The 20,436-nt window shown below is 39.4% G+C and overlaps 2 protein-coding genes across 2 annotated transcripts in view; both read left to right on the top strand.

Moving 5' to 3' along the window:
- Nucleotides 1-12,141, top strand: part of LOC130076244 (probable phospholipid-transporting ATPase IIA) — a 52,782-nt gene extending 40,641 nt beyond the window's left edge. The window contains exons 24-28 of the mRNA XM_056241262.1: nt 368-432; nt 2,207-2,315; nt 4,299-4,356; nt 6,002-6,205; nt 11,963-12,141. Of these exons, the coding sequence (XP_056097237.1) occupies nt 368-432; nt 2,207-2,315; nt 4,299-4,356; nt 6,002-6,205; nt 11,963-12,099 (573 nt within the window). The 3' untranslated portion in view covers nt 12,100-12,141. The remainder of the gene's footprint in view (nt 1-367; nt 433-2,206; nt 2,316-4,298; nt 4,357-6,001; nt 6,206-11,962) is intronic.
- Nucleotides 12,142-16,094: 3,953 nt separating this feature from the next.
- LOC130076258 (uncharacterized) lies at nt 16,095-20,160 on the top strand. The gene is made up of 3 exons (XM_056241281.1): nt 16,095-16,438; nt 16,486-17,204; nt 19,112-20,160. Exons 1-3 carry the CDS (start codon nt 16,095-16,097, stop codon nt 20,158-20,160), a joined length of 2,112 nt encoding a protein of 703 aa, XP_056097256.1.
- Nucleotides 20,161-20,436: the final 276 nt, after the last annotated feature.

The raw sequence follows: 20,436 nt of genomic DNA, 5'->3' as shown, positions 1-20,436 counted from the left end.
GCCTGGCCAAAAAATGTCCACCCAATTTGGCAAGTTTCATAAAACAATTGACTCCAAGCACAACTACGTAATATGCTTACAAAAAAAAAAAAAAAAAATGCTGTAACAAATTTTTAATAAGGGACATATTGCCAGACATCGCTTTTGGCCACTGCTGTACAATGAAAAAATACTGTTGTATATGAACATGGTAATCATTTAGTACCGTGGTGTATATCAAAGTCCCATTGTATTGCCATCTAATGCCATTACTGTACTATTGTACCACTGCAGCACTTTTCTGGCAGGACCAATGAATATAACATGCCTTTAGTTGCCGGCTGTCTTATATTTCTGCTGATGTTTTTCTTCCCATGTGTCCTCACAGGCCGTGTTCTCCTCTGTGTTCTACTTTGCATCTGTTCCACTTTATCAAGGCTTCCTCATTATTGGGTGAGTGTGCGGGTGATGATGACTCATTTGCACTCGGTGAAATCTCTCTGGTATTTCAGCCATGTGTTTCAGACAGCTCTGACATTAGAGGATCGCTGAGGGATTTGTTCCATCAAGAGTCACGGTCACTGAGCTAGAAGAAGATTGCCAAAGCTGACGTCCATCAAAAGAGTCTTTGTGAAGCCTGTAATGAACAAGGGGTTAAAGCGGACAGGCTCTTCTAATTCAGCGAAGATGAGTTCAGGACAGGGAGAGAATAAAGCCGAAATTTCACCCACACTAGTACAGTTGTGAATCTAGATCCATCACTTTGACTTTCTATGCAAATGAATTATATGTGGGTGATTCCGTGGTAACTTGTACAAACCAGCAAAATTGTTCTACGTTTGGCGCATCTTACTTTTATTAACAGATAGAGGTCAGAGCTTGATGTTTTCAATTAATGCCTCAAAGAATTTGAGTAGTTATGAATTCTAGTTTTTTGTTGTTGTTATTTTTTAGATGTGTAAAATATACATATTTCTAGTTGTATATTTTAAAATATTTATTTGGCTAGAAATTGTATTTTTGTGAGTGCAAACATCATAAAATGATTTTTAAAATCCTTGTCCAGTGATGATGGATAATTGGAAAATCATTGGTCTGATTGTTTGGCAAGCGAAGACATCACAAAATGTTAAATAGCATAAAAAATAACATGAAAGTATACTTTAAAAAGTCTAAAATGCATTCTTCATCAAAAATAGTAAATGTTAAGCCCTATTTGGACGTTAAAGAAATTTGTCTTTCACAAGCGTACTTTGTGATTGTAATCTCATCCAAATCTGCCATGTCTGTGTTTTTCTCACACAACCTCAGTAAAAATTCCAGAGCAAATTACCTACTGTTTTTCTGGGAACTCAACGGTCCTCTGAGAAATCCAATCTATCCGAATTTCAATGTCTGTGATTGCTAATATTGTATTATACTAACGCTTCTCTTTGTGTGTTTTTTGACCTACCTGAGCTACCGTCTGCGCACCAATATTTAGCATGCTTTTATTTCAATCCAAAATGGATGGTATCCGACGAAAAAATAAAATGCTAAAATTAATAAATAGAGACAAATCGCGTAAACCGCTAAGACTGCCCATTTTAATATCAATGTCAGGTAAGAGACATTGATATTCTGCTCACTTATGCAAGTTTATTATAAACAGCCACTTCTATAAACTCATGTGAAGCATTCTTAAATAGGGCTTTTATAATAAATTATAATTATATATAAATAAATAATTAAAAGACACATACGACATATGTGTTGCACGCAAAGAACAGGTAAAAAACTCTGAGATTTCAGTCCCGTCTGAATCAGTGCATGAAATCACAGACGTCGAGTGATAAGCATTGTATTGATTTCGAAAACTAATCCCATCCGAATAAGGCTTAAGTGGAAATTGAGCTTTTTTTCCTATATATTTTTTAAATATTTAATTATCGTTTTATATAACTACCATTCAAAATTTGGGGGTCTGGAAGAATTTAATTAAAAATGGATACTTTAATTCAGCAAGGCCACATTACTTTTCCATCACAGGAATAAAAATACATTTTAGAAATGGAAAACATCATTTTAAACAGGTTTTTATAATTGTATTAAAATGATTGCAATATTTTAACATTATTTTAAATTGTAATAATATTTCACAATATTACTGTTTTTTGTTTGTTGATCAAATAAATGCAACCTTAGCAACTTTATTGTATTAATTTTTCTGTGCCGATGTGCTTTACAGCTACTCCACTATCTACACAATGTTTCCTGTTTTCTCCCTGGTTTTGGATAAAGATGTCAAGTCTGAGGTTGCCATGTTATATCCTGAACTTTACAAGGATCTTCTAAAGGTATCTTTGACCCTATCATTCTCAAATTAATAACCTAGACTATTTAGCAGAGGTGGAAAGAGTAATAAAATATTCTACTCAAGTAAAAGTACTACTACTTCAATTAAATTTTACTTAAGTAAAAGTAAAAGTACTGGTCTAAAAATCTACTCAAGTAAAAGTAAAAAGTAGCTCATTTAAAATTTACTCAGAGTAAAAGTTACTGAGTAACTTTTTTAACAGCGGGGGTGGTGTGGGGGAATCCCCCGTGTAGGGTTGTAATGGTATGAGATTTTCACAGTATGATAAGTCTCAGAAAATATCACGGTTTACAGTATTAATCAATTAATAAATAAATAAACTGTATTATTAAATTATGGGTATTATTATTATTATTATTTATTATTATTCTTTCAGTTAAAATGACAGTTAAATTAAAGGGTCACTTCAGGATTTAGCATTAAGCTTTGTATCAGTAGAAAACCTGTAGTATTTTCGAATTACCGTGCTCATTTCTTCTACATAAATGACCCAGACCCATTTTAAATACACATTCATCTTTCCAGAGGTGAAGTGCCCCTTTAATGAAAACAGGATTTTTTTTTGGTTGAACAAATGCTTTTATTATAACAAACTTGAAACCATTTGTTTGTTTTGTTTATTAAAATTTCAATAAAACATGTCTAATCAATTAAATTTGATAATGAATTAGATTAACAACTTATTTTTAACATTAATAATTTAATAAAATGTTTAAGAAAAATATTGTCCTATGAAATGTATTTTATTCAGAAAATTAATGTTTCTTTTTATGATTTAATCCAAATATATTATCAAAAACGGTTGTAATCAAATGTAAATTTAAAATTGTGTCCTTTTATTTTTTTGGGGAAGCGCTGCAAAAACAGATTTACTAAATTAAACCATGGACAAAAAATATATTCCTTTAAATAATGTTTGAATAAAATGTATTATTATTGTTGTTATTATTATTATTTAGAGAAGTAGGCTACGTTCTATTGTATGCCTATAATAGTAATATATTTCTGTCCTAATTTCTCCTAGTAAAACCAAACTTTTATTTTGACGGGTTGTAGTGAAGACCAAAAGTGTAAAAAAGTGTTTCAAAGTGTATTTGACAATGGTTTATCTCAAATAAAATTATGAAAATGCTCATTAGGCGTTCTCTCAGAGCAGCTCTGAAAATGTTCATGTATTCATATCCTCAAATTGTTTGTGAGACTCTGAATGTCACGCGTACTTGAGTATGTAGTAGACAAAGCGGCGCAGCTCAGCAGAACAAATAGGGTTATATTTACATGCAGTATTTTTGTGCTAAGCTTAAATATTCACAGACCATGTCGCGATTGGATTTATTGCACAGTTCTACTTTCCATGTATTCATCCATCCATTATTTTGCGTGTTTTACGAGACATCTGCGTTATGTAGACTTCATTTTCATGACTGGATTCCGGGGTTCCCTCTGCATCACGTAAATCGGGACATACCTTTATCTGCAGGAGGGATGGTGTCCTATATCCTCCTTTTGCAGCCACTTTGCGTCCACATTTTTTGCAAATTGGATATCTATCCTCGAGGACAACCACGCTTTTTTTCTACAAAGTATTTTCATACTGGCCATAATTCGCTTGGCGCTTCGGTTTCAGCTTCAGCTGGTTCTGCGTCACCTTTTTTGCGCGTTTGTTCTCCCGCCCTTCAATCAATGCTGTAGTTTCCGGAGTGTGTTTTTTTTTTTTCTTTTATTATTTTTTACTCAGTAACGGATATGATTTCAAATGTAGCGAAGTACAATACTTCAAAGAAAACATACTTAAGTAAAAGTAAAAGTACAGATTTTAAAAACTACTTAAAAAAGTAGAAGTACACAAAAAAACTACTCAATTACGTAACGCGAGTAAATGTAATTCGTTACTTTCCACCTCTGCTATTTAGTTAATGAATCTTTTGTTTTTTAAAATATTAATAACTGTAATTGTTTGCAGGGACGCCCTCTCTCATTCAAAACGTTCTTAATATGGGTCTTGATCAGCATCTACCAAGGTAAGCAAATAATGTGGTTATTTTACCATATGGTGCAATGCAAGAACTTTGCAACAACCTTCACTCAACAAAGTAGTTGTGCTGTAAATTGAGTAGACCATTTATGTCTCCCACTGACTGAAGCGTAACTGTGTTTGTAATGTCCATTCAGAGGCTTGTTGAGAAAGCAGCAGCAGTAGCACAGTGTGGTGAATGTTGTTTCGTCCAAACAAAACCCACACACGTGTTTTTGCTCGCCCGCACTGAATAGTTTATTTGTGTCTGTGGCTACAATAGTCGAATAACACAAGGAGGTTTTCCACGATTGCTTTTTGAGCCGCACTAGCAGCCTCCACCCTGCTGTCTTTGTGTGTAAATCTTTCAGCGTCACACTTTGTCTTTCCATTAGTTTATAAGGTGATTCTGTTTGTGTTAGACAGCACTGGGTATTTCCTCAGTTCTTTGAGAGCTTGTTTTCAAAAGAGAAGTCCTACATCCCTCATTATTCTTCTCTGTCCATGAGGTGTTTTCACTCAAATTCCCCCATCTATAACATGTTTACATTTGTGCTTTAAATAGAGCCTCCAAAGTTAAAGGGTCTTGAATGTCATGTATGCATTAATCACGTTTTTCAGTCCCAGTGGTGTTTGAGGTTGAACTCAAAGTTCACAATAACACTTCAGGACAGGAAGCGCTCAAAAAAAGCTAAATCCATGGAAGTGTTCTTCCTCTTCCTGAGATCGCTGATAGGACAATCTCAGGGATTTGCTATGGTCTCATAAAGTGAATCTGAGACAAACGGTTTCTTTTTATCATGACCTCTGTCAAATACAGTATTACAAATACAGTAAAGAAGAATGAACTTTCCAATCCTTTTCTCCAATAATAACCTTCACCCATAAATCAGAGTAACACTTTATTATAGTAGATATATTATTTCAGAAATGTCATATTTCAATGTACCTGTCAAGTGTGTAGTGTTTATGAACTATTTGTTAAATATGCACTTACAAATAGTATATACATATATGTGTGTGTGTATTATATTATATATATATATACATACATACATATACATATATATATATATATATATATATATACTCACACACTAGGGCTGTCAATTAAACGCTTTAATTTAAAAGTAATGGGAAAAACCGGCCCCTGCCCCAGACCCTAGTTAGACCGTCTTACTTACTTAAGTTGATTGGTGACAAACATTTTTCGCTGCGTATTGTGCTTAAACGGCCAAATACACCCAAAATAATGTCAAAATGCCGGTCTTGTCTTTGTGAGTATTCATGTAAACGCAGTCAGTTATATAAGTGAACGTAAACAGCTGAGAAAGAAAACTCATGTGTAACAGTATAATGGATCCGTGTGTCAGGTCTTAAAGTGACAGCAGCCTAATATACCTGTTGTCAAATTATGAGATGATATTCAAAAATCTTTATGGCAGCTTTTCGCCATGGTATCGATGTTAAAATTGAGGCCAGTGAAATTGCTGAGTGGCAAGTAACTTTGGAAAACCACTAGCCACAGTGGCTGGTGAGCAAAAAAGTGAATGTCAAGCCCTGTATACATGTATATAAGCACACTCCTAGTGTGCATATCCAGCACGCTTCGAGATGCTGGTGGTAATAGAGATGTGCTGTGCTCTCTGCAGGGAGCATCATCATGTACGGGGCTCTGCTGCTGTTCGAGTCCGAGTTTGTGCACATCGTGGCGATCTCGTTCACGTCTCTGATCCTGACGGAGCTGCTGATGGTGGCGCTGACCGTGCAGACCTGGCACTGGCTGATGATCGTAGCCGAACTCCTCAGTCTGGCCTGCTACATCGCATCCCTGGTCTTCTTACACGAGTTTATCGGTGGGTATGCTTTCATAAACACATGGGTCCCAAAAAAATACTTTTTATTTATATAATTTTTTTCGGGCGAGAGCGCGTCTGCAAACAGCGGGTAGTTTGACGAGAGCGATGAAAGGCTGTAAGAAAAGCGTTTGCGGAAAGCCCTTATATGGAGATGGTTTGGGCCTGTTTTATGCAAATGAATTACATCATGCACGCGGCCGCTCATTTAGAAAACTCCAAATTCATGTGTGTACAGACGTGTTGTGAATTAGATGGAGAATTTTTGTGAGAAGTACACGTGTAGAAATATGAAATCCATGCGATTATTAGTGAATGAGACCCTTTTTTTTTCATGCGCACTGGTCAATTTTGAGAGTTTGGCCTATTTGTTTTTTCATAAGGCGTTTTCTGAGTAGTGGAAAGAAACATCCAAAATACTCTTTTAAATGTTTCTTTTATTACACTTTATCTATTTGCACCTGCAGATTTGAATAACAATACATATCTTTAAAAGGCATTTTCTCAAAATAAGCCAGAAATCTCCACTTCACTTCACTTTTTTTACAGAGGGGTTTGTTCACATATCATTTGCCTGATTATATACATTTTATTCCTTAAATTCCTAAAATACTTTTCTTTTTCTTCCTGGCTGTTGACAGTTTTGATTATTTTTTAGTGATAAAAAGAGCCATCCAAAATCCCCTCTATAGCTCCTTTGACTCTAATATGTAAACAAAATGAAACGTATTTTAAACCTGTCTTTATTCAGCGTTTACCCAGTTCTGATCGGGAATGTATGCAAATTGGTGCATATTTCATTAGATAATGCCTCATTTCCATGTTAAAGCATAACATGCAGAAAACTTGTAGTACAAAAATGTTGTATTCTTAAAGTAATCGATCATCTGAGGAAGTATGGCCATATCTATTAGTGATATTTTTTACCCTATTCACCTGGGCTTGTCTTGCCTTTATCACTTTTTGCATTTAACACGCATTACTTAGCAAATAGTTTTGTGCTTGTCATTTTAGTGGTGTTATATGTTGCATCTATGCTTTCTGGTCAAGGTTTTGCTATTGCTTTATATCCTATTATCGTCATGAAATCCTGTTGTTATTGAGCGATCTTGACGTCAGAATTTCGGACATATCCAGGTAAAAAATGTGGCCACATTCCTCAAAACCTGTTTTCCCCAGAGAGAGTTAAATCTGATTGTATAAAATGTGACAATCTGCCTCAGTCAGCATTCCAGGGCCGCTGTGGCCCGTTTCTCTCGTACGACCCCGGGCTGCCCGAGAGTGGCCCACAGCGCTATACACGGCTCACTGCGGAGGGAAATACCACAAGCCTGCTCTCATTTCCTCCTGCGCTGATGCTACCCCGGCCAAGGTCTTTGTGTTGATCAGAGTGCTTCTCAATTTGAAGAGTTATACACTTTCTTACAAAGAAAAGCAATTGAGGATTCACATATTTATGTTATTTTAAATGCACACGTGCCAGTAGCTCAGCTGTTTTCACAATGCTTATTGCTCGCACTCGTGCACACGTAACCTACGTATGTCAGGGTGACGTTTTGATATATGCTGTGCGATTTTCCACTCAATATTAAAAGAATCACATAACAATGACAGCGGAGAGAAAACAGCAGTTAACAAAGCATCTGATCATAGGGATGTGGATATGTTTGCACCAGCTCTGCAGTCCACCAGCATTACATGTCAATAAATGAGATAATTAAAATGACACTTTTATAATAGTTTGATTATAAAGTATATTTGAGACTATAGACTATATAGACCTGACTATGTGAGATTATGGTTTGAATTTTGAATTAATCCTTTGACACATTGACATGAAAGAAGAATATCTTCTTTGGCATTATCTGAACATTGTATAAGGTTTCATTTCATGTGTCATTGAACGGAAGAGACATGAACGTCACATCCTTTGGATTTTCCCATCAGAAACGTCCCGAGTCCTTCACATGAACATCAGTCTACAGTCTTTCATAGACAAGCTAGGAAGTTGGGGAAAGCTCTCGTTTTATAACTTGCGTTACAAGCTGTTCACATATTGGCAAAAAAAAAGTTATTAATATATTTAATTTCTTACATGTAGCCCCTTTATATGAACAGGTAAATACAACTATCCACATGAGACCCTGCATAGACATCCTTGTGGCTTAGTTTTTATAATGATATACACCATTTTTTTAAGTTATCTGCTCAATTGTTTTAGGCAACAATAGTTTTTTTGTTATGCTAAATAAAAACTATTTAGTACCAGAAGTTTCTTTTTGTGACAGCGCTTTTTATAAAATAATATTACATTTTTTTTGGAAAATTTGTAAATATTTTTTTAATTAAGTTTTTTAAAAACATTCATAATAGGCCATGAGACGGGACCCCAAATTTGGGCTACCGGTACCATTTTGAGGGATTAAATTTCTTTTTGATTTTCATGAAGGTACACATCTCTAGTGTTAGAAAATGTGTGATAGCATCCGATCCATGGTAGCTTTCATTAGAAATCAACACTTATGTCATCCTACCTCAAGGTAAGGTGTTCAGTGACTACAAGAGAGAAAAAATTATCCTTTTATAATTTTAAAAATGTGTTAAAAAAATTATAAATTTTTTATTATAAAAATTTATAAAAAAATGTATTATAAAAAATTATAAAATTAAAAAATTAAAAATTTATTTAAAGATAAATTCATTTATCCTTTTTCTTGACATATGTTTGAAAATCGTCCTCCGTAACCAAAAACTACCTTGAATCTAATGCTATCACACATTTTTCAAATACAGGGTCATATACCTACTCAAAAATCACCATGCGGTTTAATCCCTCAAAATGGTACCAATCAACAATCTGTCTCACGGCCTATAACACAAGATCGTTAAAAAATAATTTGTCCCAAAATAAACAGGTTAGTCAAAAGGTGCGAGGACAATGCAAGTAGTCCTTTAGTTAGCTACTTTTATCAAAAATAACTTGGATCCTGTTGGTAATGCATCCAAGACCTTCAACATAACCATTTTCATTTGCCCACCAACGTCACGTCGAGGAATTCGTTATTGGATCTCGGTGCATATCCTGGCAGAGAAGATGATGGATCCATGATGGCGGAGATGACTTGTGACCATCTCGGGGCTCACGTTCACAGCGCGCGAACAAGTGCCTTTTCAGTTGTGTTGATGAGGCATTCGGACACCGCAGCGCTCCGAGTGCAGTCCAGCTCCGGTGGTGTGTGGCACCTGACCACATTAAACAAAGACTGGTCACCGACTGCCTCGCAGTGTGACGCTAGTTTCCAGCAATCGCACAAAACATTTTGGCCAACTTACATTTCAGAGTCTCTCCTTCTACTGACCTGACTGTGGTCTGAGAGGATTTCACAAGCTCTGTTTTCCCTACAATTCTGGGAATAAAGGTTTAAAAAAGAGCCAAAGGATTATTCAGCAGGGATTGTAAGTTTTATTTACAAGAATAGAACAAAACCGCTGATGGGAAAGACTTTTACGTGAGCGTGTGACAAAGACATGAAACAGACAAGACTTTTGGATCTTGAGGGGATTGACAGCGTTATGTACATCACAAATGTATGTTTTATTGATTATTTAGTCCGCTTACAACCATCTGATACAGATTGAAATGGCAGCCATTGGTAAAATTTGTTAGATACAATCTGATTGGTTTGTCACAATGAAACTTCTGAGGTTTTATAGGTTCTTAAGGGTTAGTTTAATAAAAAAAGCTCTCCAGTGAGTGTTTCTGAGAACGTTTCCATCTGCAGTCAATAATTTGATCCCTTAAAACTCATCTTTGGTAATCAAAATGACATACTTAAAAGGTTTTTCCTGTGAAAAAAATGTCTTCATGCCTTAAAATAGCTTGAATTTAACTCTACACCCTTGCTTCGTTTAGTATATGCAATATAATATGCAAATGAGCCCCGCCTCCACTCACTCACTTTAGCTCAGAATACCTGACCTACTCGCTCAACTGTAGTAAACGCTACACAATGGCAAGTGGAAAGTTTAAGTGGAAGTTTAGTTCAGCCATATTCAGTGGTTCTTCTTCTAAAAATCAGCATCCTTAGAAATGCTTTGAACATCATAGAAAGTCACTGTGGAAAAGCTCTGGCCGTCATGCCGGCGGGACGTTTGTGGCGGTAAGAAACAGGCGGTGAAACACAGCAAAGGCCACTACTGCTCTTGAGTGTCTTTTAAAGTCGCCCTGTGGTGAAAATTAATCTTTTAATGTTGTTTATATGTCTATGTGGTGTTTTTTAATATGCTTTAAGACAAACCATGTGCAAATTCATAAGTCAACACCATTACTGAGTTTTTTCTCCTTAAATCTGCAGTGAGTGAATCAAAGACAGTCTCAAAAACACGGCGTTTCTGACGTCACAAACTACCTTGTAACCAATCAGATCAACGTGTGATCGTCAAAGAGTGGATCTCTGAGCTGGTGTGAGAGAGTGGAGGCGGGGCTCATTTGCATATTCATAGAACCGCGTATACTAAATGAGGCAAGGGTGTAGAGTCACATTCAAGCTATTTTAAAGGTGCTCTATGTAACTTTTCTACTAAAATGAATCCTTTTTTTATTGCCTGTGTTGTAATCACACATTAAAATGATCCACTTGTCGAGTTTTGCTATTACCTCTGAAGGCCAGTATTTCTATGTGAAGTCTCCGGGTCGGATTTACCGCGAAATCCAACGGATGTGACGTGCATGCGCGCTCCCGAGCCTCTCTCCTTATATACAGTCTATTGTAGACGGTCAGGGAGTTACGTCCGGTTAAAGGCGCACGTTTTTCGGCTTATATCTCAGTCAATCTTTGATCAATATCCCCAAGACTCTAATCGTTCATAGTGCTGGACGGGGCCTTTCGAACGAGCCCACCCCCGAGGTCCAACTCGCCCGGCTCCCCGAGTTATAGCCGTTCGAAATCGGGGGTCCCAGCGAACGGCGATCCGGTAGGGGGCATCCCCGAGGCCCGCCACTCTAGCGTTCGGGCAAGGGTTCCCCTGGGACCTCCTCCCCCGAATTTGAGCTCTCTGGGTCTTTGCGTTCCAGAGATAAGAGCGATTTTCTTCTGAGATCGTGACGTCACCGGCGTCCGCAATTTTGCAGCGCGCCCGATGGTTTTCTGCTAATATCTCCACGAAAACACCACCAAAAACTTTGGAACTTATATGGTTCTTTTCAGCTCGACTAGATGGTCGATCCGTCTAGTATTCGCCGAGATATTTGCGTAATAGACGGTATTGTCTATGAGTTCGAGCACGAGCGCTCTTGTAAAATTTGGTTGCAATCTGAAACATCACCACTAGAGGCCGCTAAAAGTTACATAGAGCACCTTTAAGGCATGATTTTTTTTTAAGAAAACATTTAAATGTAATTTTGGTGATCAAAGGTGAGTTTTAAGGGATCAAATGATTGACTACAGGGGGACTTTAAAGATTTGATGCCACTAACCTGGCAAACTTTTCTAGATTCTTTCAAATCTTTTAAACATGACACGGTTTCCTGTTAGATGGATAAACCTTCTCACTAACTCCTGGAAATTGCATAAAGTCAGCCAATCCGATTAGACCTTGCCAGATCAACAAACTCTTTGGCACTTTTGTGCAGTATGACTCAGTCTGTGAACAGACTATGGCTGTGCCGTCTGAGACTGAGTCCAGCATGAGCAGATGTTTGACAGTATCCTAATGGAGATGGGCACTAACAGTTTCTTTTAATTGTGTCCCTCACAGATGTGTATTTTATCGCCACCCTGTCCTTTGTGTGGAAGGTGACAGCCATCACTTTGGTCAGCTGCCTGCCGCTCTACATCCTCAAATACCTGCGACGACGCTTCTCGCCTCCGAGTTACTCCAAACTGACCTCTTGAACCCTTTACTGCCTCAGTCCGGCTTGCTCTTTAACCGCTAACTCTGCTCAAACAAACCTAAAACTGCTGGAACGTCAGGTTTGATTCACTCCTTCATTCACCCTGATGCTAAAATCACAAGTCTGATTTTTCTAAATGTTTGGTCAACGAGCCAGATTAGTAGTTTAGCAGTCCGGCTAGCCCTGAGCAGGTGCTCATACCGACAAGAATGGACACTTGTGTGACGCAGTCCAGACGCCATTCGCTCTGAATCATGTAATTTCTCTACCGTTTAAGTTGCAGTGAATCACTCTCCCTGAGGAAGACTAAACACACTGGTTAGCTTTGGGATTCATCCATGAGAGAGACAACAGGGAAGTTTTTCCATGAGATTTAATAATCTATTACTATTATGTGTCTCGATTGCATTTGTATTCTCATGTGAAAAGGAAAAACTTGCACAAAGAGGAAAAGGGCAATTGGAGTTGACTTGTTTTAAGGTGTTTTTGGTACCTTTTTATTTATTTTCCAAAACTACTGAATTTATGTGACTTGAAAGGACGTGATCAGGTTAAAAAAACAGAAAGTATCTGTTGTGCACCCCCCCCCCCCCCCCAATTCCCCCATCCCCCCTCAATAAAAAAAAATATATATATTTGTAACACTTTACAATAAGGTTCAATTAGTAAAAGTTAATGCGTTAATATCTTTGTTTGTTAACATTTGTTGATCAAAATACATGTTCTTGTTAGCTCAGGTCCATTAAATAATATTAGCAGACACATAATTTATTTTAAATAAAATAAATTCTGTCGTATCAAAATTCTCAAAATTGCGAGAGATAAATTTGCAGTACTTAGTTTTTTTGCAATTGCGACTCTCAAAATTGTGAGAGAAATTGCTATTGAGAGTTTTTCTCGTTTCCACCCAGAAAAAAAAAGTGAATTCCGAGTTTATCATAATCCTGAGAAAAAAGTCTAAATTGCAAGATATGAAGTCGCAATTTTGAGAAATAAAGTCAGAATTGCGAGATATGTATCCACATGATATAAACTTGCAGTACTTTTTTTGTAATTGGGTCTATATTTTCAAAATTGTGCAATCAATTGTGAGTAATTGTTTTATCTCGCAATTGCAAGTTTATATCTCACAGTTCTGAGAATTTTTTATTTATTTTTTGCAATTGCGACTCAAAACAGATAAATTGCAATTGCCAGTTAAGTGTACAATTTACAGATAAATTATAATTGCAGTTGTCTTTATCTCGCAATTCGGACTTTATAACTTGCAATTGCGAGTTTATATCTCACAATTATATCTCAGATATAGTCGCAATTCTGCAAAAAACGGTCTGAATTGCGAGATGTAAAGTCGCCATTCTTCTGACTTTATTACTTCATTAAATTGCGAGATATAAACTTGCAATACTTCTTTTTTTTTTGCGACTTTCTCAAAACGTTTTATCTCGCAATTCAGACTATAACTCGCAATTGCAAGTTTTATCTCAGTTCTGAGAAAAAGATGAAAAGTCACAATTCTGAATAGTCGCAATTGCAATTATGAGAAATAAAGTCACAATTAAGGGGTATAAACTCGCAGTTGCAATAAGGTGTAAGATAGAAACTCTCAAACTTAACTGATGTTAACAAATGGAACCTTATTGTGAAGTGTTACCATGTACAGTAGATGTGTGATTGTTGGAAAGGATGTGCTTTTTTAATGGACACTGAATGAATTAACTAGGTTAACTGGAAATGGAAATGTTTTATTAGCATACTAACCAACCACTGCTAGTCACTGCAGGGTCGATACGGTGCCATAGAAAACAATGCTATTTTCGCATCCTCCTGTCCACAGCAGTGTTTGTCCACTCTTGTGGTGACCTCTGACGCTAGACATGCTCACTTTGTACCCCAGCCTCCCCCGTCTGACCATTATGACCCGGAGAGTCTTTTTAAGACTACTCCCAATCACTGGTTTACAGAGCCAAATCCCATGATGCATCAGTCAGCACTAAACGCTGTAATCTTCTCCTCGAGGTGTCCTTAAAACCCAATGTTTGTCTGTGTTAATGATCCCGAATGCGATGTGCACTTAGCATTGATCAACTGTGTTGGTGTCTGTGTTTTTAGTGCCATATCATCTTTCACCTTCAGACACTTTAGTGTGTTGAACCGACAGGCTCTCGTCATATTCGACGTCTCTTGCATGGATCAGAGTTTGTACGGATTGTGATGTGGACCTAGACTTAGACCGAATGCCATGATCTTCTCCTGACTACTTTTTGTGCTGACTGGTTTTTATGTTTATATTGAAAATACTTTTTTGTTTGGTAATGTAATCTGCTGAATTGTAAATAACAAAAAAAAAGGCTTTTATTTATTAGCTTTTTTTATTTTATTATTTGTGTTGGAATTTGCACTCTAATAATTGCAGAACAAAAAAGGGACAAGTGCGTCTCAGGATAAGAAGTGTTTAAAATAAAAAAGATCTTTTCTTAACTAATTCTCTGCTTGTTTCTTTAGTTTCTACAAATATTTCATGTAATATATCTCCAATAATGCTTATATATATTTAATATATACTTTTTTTAATATACACTACCATTCAAAAGTTTGGGGTTGGTAAGAGTTTGTTTTTTGAAATAAGTCTCTTCTGTTCACCAAGCCTGCATTTATTTGATAAAAAATACAGTAAAATCAGTAATATTGTGAAATATTATTACAATATAAAAGAACTGTTTTCTATTTTAATATATGTTACAATTTCATTTATTCCTGTGATCAAAGCTGGATTTTCAGCATCATTACTCCAGTTTTCAGTGTCACATGATCCTTCAGAAATCATTCTAATATGCTGATTTACTGCTCAAAAAACATTTCTTATTATTATCGATGTTGAAAACAGTTTTTTTGTGGAAACAGGATTCTTTATTTTTTTTATTTTTTTTTTACGTTATACATTTATTTTCTTTTGATCAATTTATTGAATCCTTGCTGAATGAAAGTATTAATTTCTCACTGACCCCAGTGTTTGAACGGAAGGGTTTATTTTCATTATTTTCATTTTATTTTATAGCGGATATCTGGATTGGTATGCTAGCTTTCTGCATTTTGCACAGTATCTTTTTAATAATAGTATATGAAACGGAACTACATTATGTAACACTTAATGTTTCACACATTATTTATACACAATATAATTGTACATAAAACATGTATACTGAAATAGTAAGAGTAGTATGCCTTTCTCAACACAGCCGTTGTGTGTTATAAAAATGTGTCATGTTTCACCAGAAGGGGGAGTCTCGCAAATGAATGCAGACTGCATTAACAGCATGCAGGCCTGATGGTGAGGCTTCAAAACACAAGTTCATGATAACATTAATAAATCAAATATTGACAATAATAATGCTACAGATCAATTGAACACGATCCATTGATAAAAGTTGAAACTTTCTTTGTGCTTCTGGCTTTTCACGTGCCTCCTTGATTCTACATAATGTGTTGCTGATGAAATGAGCTCTTTGGGTACAGCCCATATAAAGCGTATCATTACTCCTCTCTCATGTGGTGCGTACTGCGGTGTGCCAGACGCTGCAGTGCACGTGATGTCGAGCTTTATTATTAGACGGAACACAGCAGTGATCGTCGCCTGTGTGTCCATGCCACATCAGTCCCAGAGGAAGAGCTGCCGTGAGACTGAGGGAGAAGACGAGCGTGTAAGATAATGGGACCATATATATATGTGAGAGTGAAATTATGTTGGAGGGATTTGTTCCTGTTGCATCCGCAGCCAATGAGCTTTCTGCTCAACATTTAATTGATGTTTTATTAACAAGGTTCGGAAGGAACACGTTCTAATGATCAAACAATCAAGTCATTCCAGCCAGCTGTCAGCAATCAGTAATCAACAGGTCCACTCAATCAGCACGAGTAAAGCCTATAAATATACTCAGTCGACTCACCCATATTCCTCGACAGTTTTCAGCATTTGGCGTACTGCTTTGCTAAAAGATGTCCCAAATGCAACTTTCACCGTCCGATGACGAGCTCAACCATGCTCCGCCGCCATCAGCTGGCCCCAGGACAACCTCTCCGGCTGATACCGCTTCCGAGCCCCACGTTTTATCTCGTGGGCGCCGGTCAGTACAAACAACTCCTCGCACGCCAAGACGTCGAGGTCTACCCTTACCTCCACCGGCGAGGACTCCAGCTTCCTCGCCAGCGTCCTCCTATCGTTCGGCCGTGCCAACGATTCCGCCTATTGGAAAGTGGACAGTCTTGAGTCTGAGACAAGCGCTGATAAATTCCGATATTCAGCCCTCGCGCAGGATGACTAAAGCGCAACTTTACAACCTGTATGTTACCTTACAATCTTCAAATATCTCTCCTAATTCCACCCCAGGTTCCAAGGCGGCCAGCAGGCCGGGAAATTCTCGCGAGGCCCCGAATTCGCCTCGCCTGACTCCGCCACCTTCCCGTGCAAGGTCGGATTGCCGCGCGCTTCGGCCCGGGGCGCCAGGATTTCTGCGAGCCTGGGTCGCGCTCCAGATTCCACCGCCACGAGACCTCGCCCGCCTCCCGCTTCACCTCAGCTTTTCAACACTGTGCTTCCCGCTGCAGCGCCATACACAGCTGGGCCCGCCGGCTCTCATTCCGCTTCCCAGTTTTTTCCTCCTGCTGTTTCTAACCCTTTTCCTCTGCAGTGGCCTCCGGCTCCCGTAGCAGACGCTAGCGTGAGGTTGCCTCCGCTAGTGGTGGAGACTCAAACTTTCCACCATTTTCCAGCGACTACGGCTAACCCCTCCCCTTTTCAGTGGCCTGCAGCCCAAGCAAGTGCAAGACCACCTCCGCTTGCAACACAGGCTCAGGCATCTCATCCATTTCCTCCTTTTCCCCCTGGTGCTTTTCTCAATTTTCCTTCTCAAACCCCACAGGCCGACCTAAGCGTGAGGTTGCCTCCGCCGATAGTCGCAGCCCAGGCTTCTCTCCCTTACAGCTATCTTCTAAATGCCAAATCACAATATTCTCTCTTCACAGCTACCCCGATGCCAGTTCCACCAAACGCCGTCGCTCTGGAGCCTCCCCCGGTGACTCAAAACATCCGAGCACAGATTCTGGCAGGTGCGGATGTAGATCTCTCACATTTACTTTCTCTGCTTCCCGTATCCGATTCCAACCGTCAGTTAGACTGCGGGGATTTTTCAGTCACCTTAAAAAATCAAAATACACATTCGTCACGTTTACTTTCTTTTTCAGAGTTTTCAATTGCTTTCAGCCACTTCACAGACATCATTTGCTCAGCCTTCCCTCATAGGCGACGCGAACTGAATGACTATTTAGCGCTGATAGCCGAGCTCGCGTTGTCCTACGGGGGAGGGCACTTTTACACATACCACAAACTCTTTTCAGCAAAATGCGCTGTCAGGGTTTCTCAGTGGAACCAATGCCCTTACTGGGGAGCACTAGACACTGACTTACACAGCAGAGTTTTCCTCGACTGCAGGAATATTTCCTGCGCGGTCTGCAGGTCAGTGGCACATTCCACAACATTGTGCCCCCAAGTTAACCCCTTCGTTCCCCCACGCCCTGAAACAGCACCAGTCAAATCCACCAGCTACACACCAAGAACGGCGACTAGCAACCTACATGAGTCTAAATTCAGCTCCAGAGCACTTACAGACAACAAACAGCCATGCAACAATTTTAATATTGGCAAATGCACCAGGCAGCGTTGTCGGTACTTGCACATATGCAGCTTCTGCGGCGGTGCTCATGCCCGTCCCGTATGCCCTGTGTATAAAGATGTCAATAAAAGATCTAAAAATTATTTATCGACTCCCGTGAATATTTCTCGCCTTTCCATCGAACTAGCTCACCACCCAGACTCTGACTTCACCGAATATCTGCTGTCTGGCCTACAACACGGTTTTAAACCTGGAGTGGTTTGTCCGCTCTCCCAAAACATCATCTGCGATAATCTCCAATCGGCTCTCGCCGAGCCCGACGTGGTAGACAACCTGATTAAAAAAGAAGTCGAGTCAGGCTTCATGATTGGCCCTTTTGACGAGCCTCCTTACAAAGTTTTTCGCATTAGCCCCATTGGAGTGGCTACGAGAAAGTTTTCAGGTAAGAAACGCCTCATAGTCGATCTGTCAGCTCCACATAAATCCCTGTTCCCAAGCATTAACAGCCTGATCCCACTCGACGAATTTTCTCTCAAATACCACGACGTAGATCACGCAGTCGACCTCATAAAAGTTGTGGGTCGGGGTGCCTGGCTCGCAAAAATTGACATCACTTCGGCTTTTAAAGTGATGCCCATCCACCCGGATTCATGGCACTTATTCGGAGTGCGCTGGCATGGGAAATTCTATTTCGCCGTACGCTTAACTTTTCAAAGTGTTCACAGTTCAAAGTGTTCCAAACGCGAACTCCTATCCATGCTCGGCCACTTAAACTTCGCCATGCGCATTATTCCACAAGGCCGCCTTTTCGTTTCTCATCTCCTCTCTCTCGCGTCTTCAGTTCACGCACTAGAGGATCTCATTTCCCTAACTCCAGCATGCCACGACGAACTCAGGCTATGGATAACTTTTCTTAAACAGTGGAACGGCCTATCATTTTTCTATAAGGATCTAATTTCCTCCCCCATCGACATCCAGCTGTTCACAGATGCAGCCCCCTCAGTCGGCTTTGCGGGGTTCTGCCAAGGACGCTGGTTCGCGTCTACGTGGCCCCCCCAAATACAGGACACGCTACAGTCCTCCGCATTATTCGAGCTCTACCCTCTCGTAGTAGCAGCCTTCCTGTGGGGGAAAGAATGGACTGCTAGCAGTATCGTAGTGCATTGTGACAATGAAGCTACAGTCCAGTGCATTAATAAAGGCCGTTCCCATTCACCCGCACTGATGCCACTTCTAAGACGTCTAATCTGGATTTCAGCATGTGATCAATTTATCTTAATTGCTAAACACATCCCCGGGTCAAAAAACCAAATTGCTGACTCTCTGTCTCGCTTTATGTTTCAGAAATTCAGGATGCTGGCTCCAGAGGCAGACAAGCTACCAACTCCAGTACCTCATTATTCGGAATTAATATTCCCATAACCCACCCGCAAAAATCCCTCCTCAACATATCGCTCGACACCATTCTCCAAGCAGTTTCCCCCAGAACTCTCCAATCCTATGTGACCGCATGGGGATGTTTTAAAGCCTTCCACCTTTCTTACAACACGCCATTCCCTGATTTTTCCCTCCTTACAATTACCTCCTTCATCTCTTACCTTAACAGCGTTAAGAGCCTCCAAGTCGGGTCCATCAAAAGTTACTTAAGCGGCATCCAATTTTTTCACAAATTGATTCACGGCGCCCCCTCACCGGAGATAAATAATTCACAAACCTCCCTCTTAATTAAAGGCATCCAACGATCCCAGCCCACCCGCCCGGACACCAGACAACCCATAACGTTAGATATTCTTACTAAATGCATTCATACCCTCCGCTCAGGCTACCGATCCCTTAATACCTCTCGCACACTCGACGCCATGTTTATTCTAGCTTTTTTTGGTTTCCTAAGATGCTCTGAACTGGCTATCACTTCCAGATTCGACCCAAAAATCCACCCAAACATCTCAGATCTTTCAGTGCTTGACAGCGAAACTATCTCTTTTCTGATCAAACAAAGCAAAACAGACCAAACCAAAAAAGGCCACTTCATATATATTTTCAACCTCTCGTCACCAATTCAACCTTTCCAAACTATACTAGCATACCTCCAACTGAGAAACTCTCATGCTAAATTCCATCTCGAACCCCTGTTCATAGACGACTCTAACAAACCCGTGACACGCTTTTGGTTCCAAAAACACCTAAAATCTGTTCTCCAACTATCAGGCATCCCAGCAGAGAATTTCTCCAGCCATTCCTTCCGCATCGGGGCAGCAACCTCAGCAGCCCAAAAAGGCCTCTCCCAACAGCAGATCCAAGCGCTTGGAAGATGGTCCTCAGACGCGTTCCAAACCTACATCAGAACTAATCGTTTCCATATCAAAAAAGCCCACCAAATCCTCATCGGTTAAAATAAATAAATAATAATAATTTCCGAGTATCCATGTCTTCTCTTTCTCCATCCAGCGAGTATTGATCTCCCAGCGGACACAGCGAGAGCCTTCCAGGTCAAGCATCCATGTCTTCTCTTTTCTCCGTCCAGCGAGTATTGATCTCCCAGCGGACACAGCCAGAGCCTTCCCGGTCAAGCATCCATGTCTTCTCTTTCTCCGTCCAGCGAGTATTGATCTCCCAGCGGACACAGCGAGAGCCTTCCCGGTCGAGCATCCATGTCTTCTCTTTTCTCC

The sequence above is a fragment of the Rhinichthys klamathensis genome, unplaced genomic scaffold (assembly GCF_029890125.1).
Source record: "Rhinichthys klamathensis goyatoka isolate OS25496 unplaced genomic scaffold, OSU_Roscu_1.1 h1tg000635l_1, whole genome shotgun sequence".
Lineage (NCBI taxonomy): Eukaryota > Metazoa > Chordata > Actinopteri > Cypriniformes > Leuciscidae > Rhinichthys > Rhinichthys klamathensis.
This window is presented reverse-complemented; position numbering and strand designations above follow the sequence as displayed.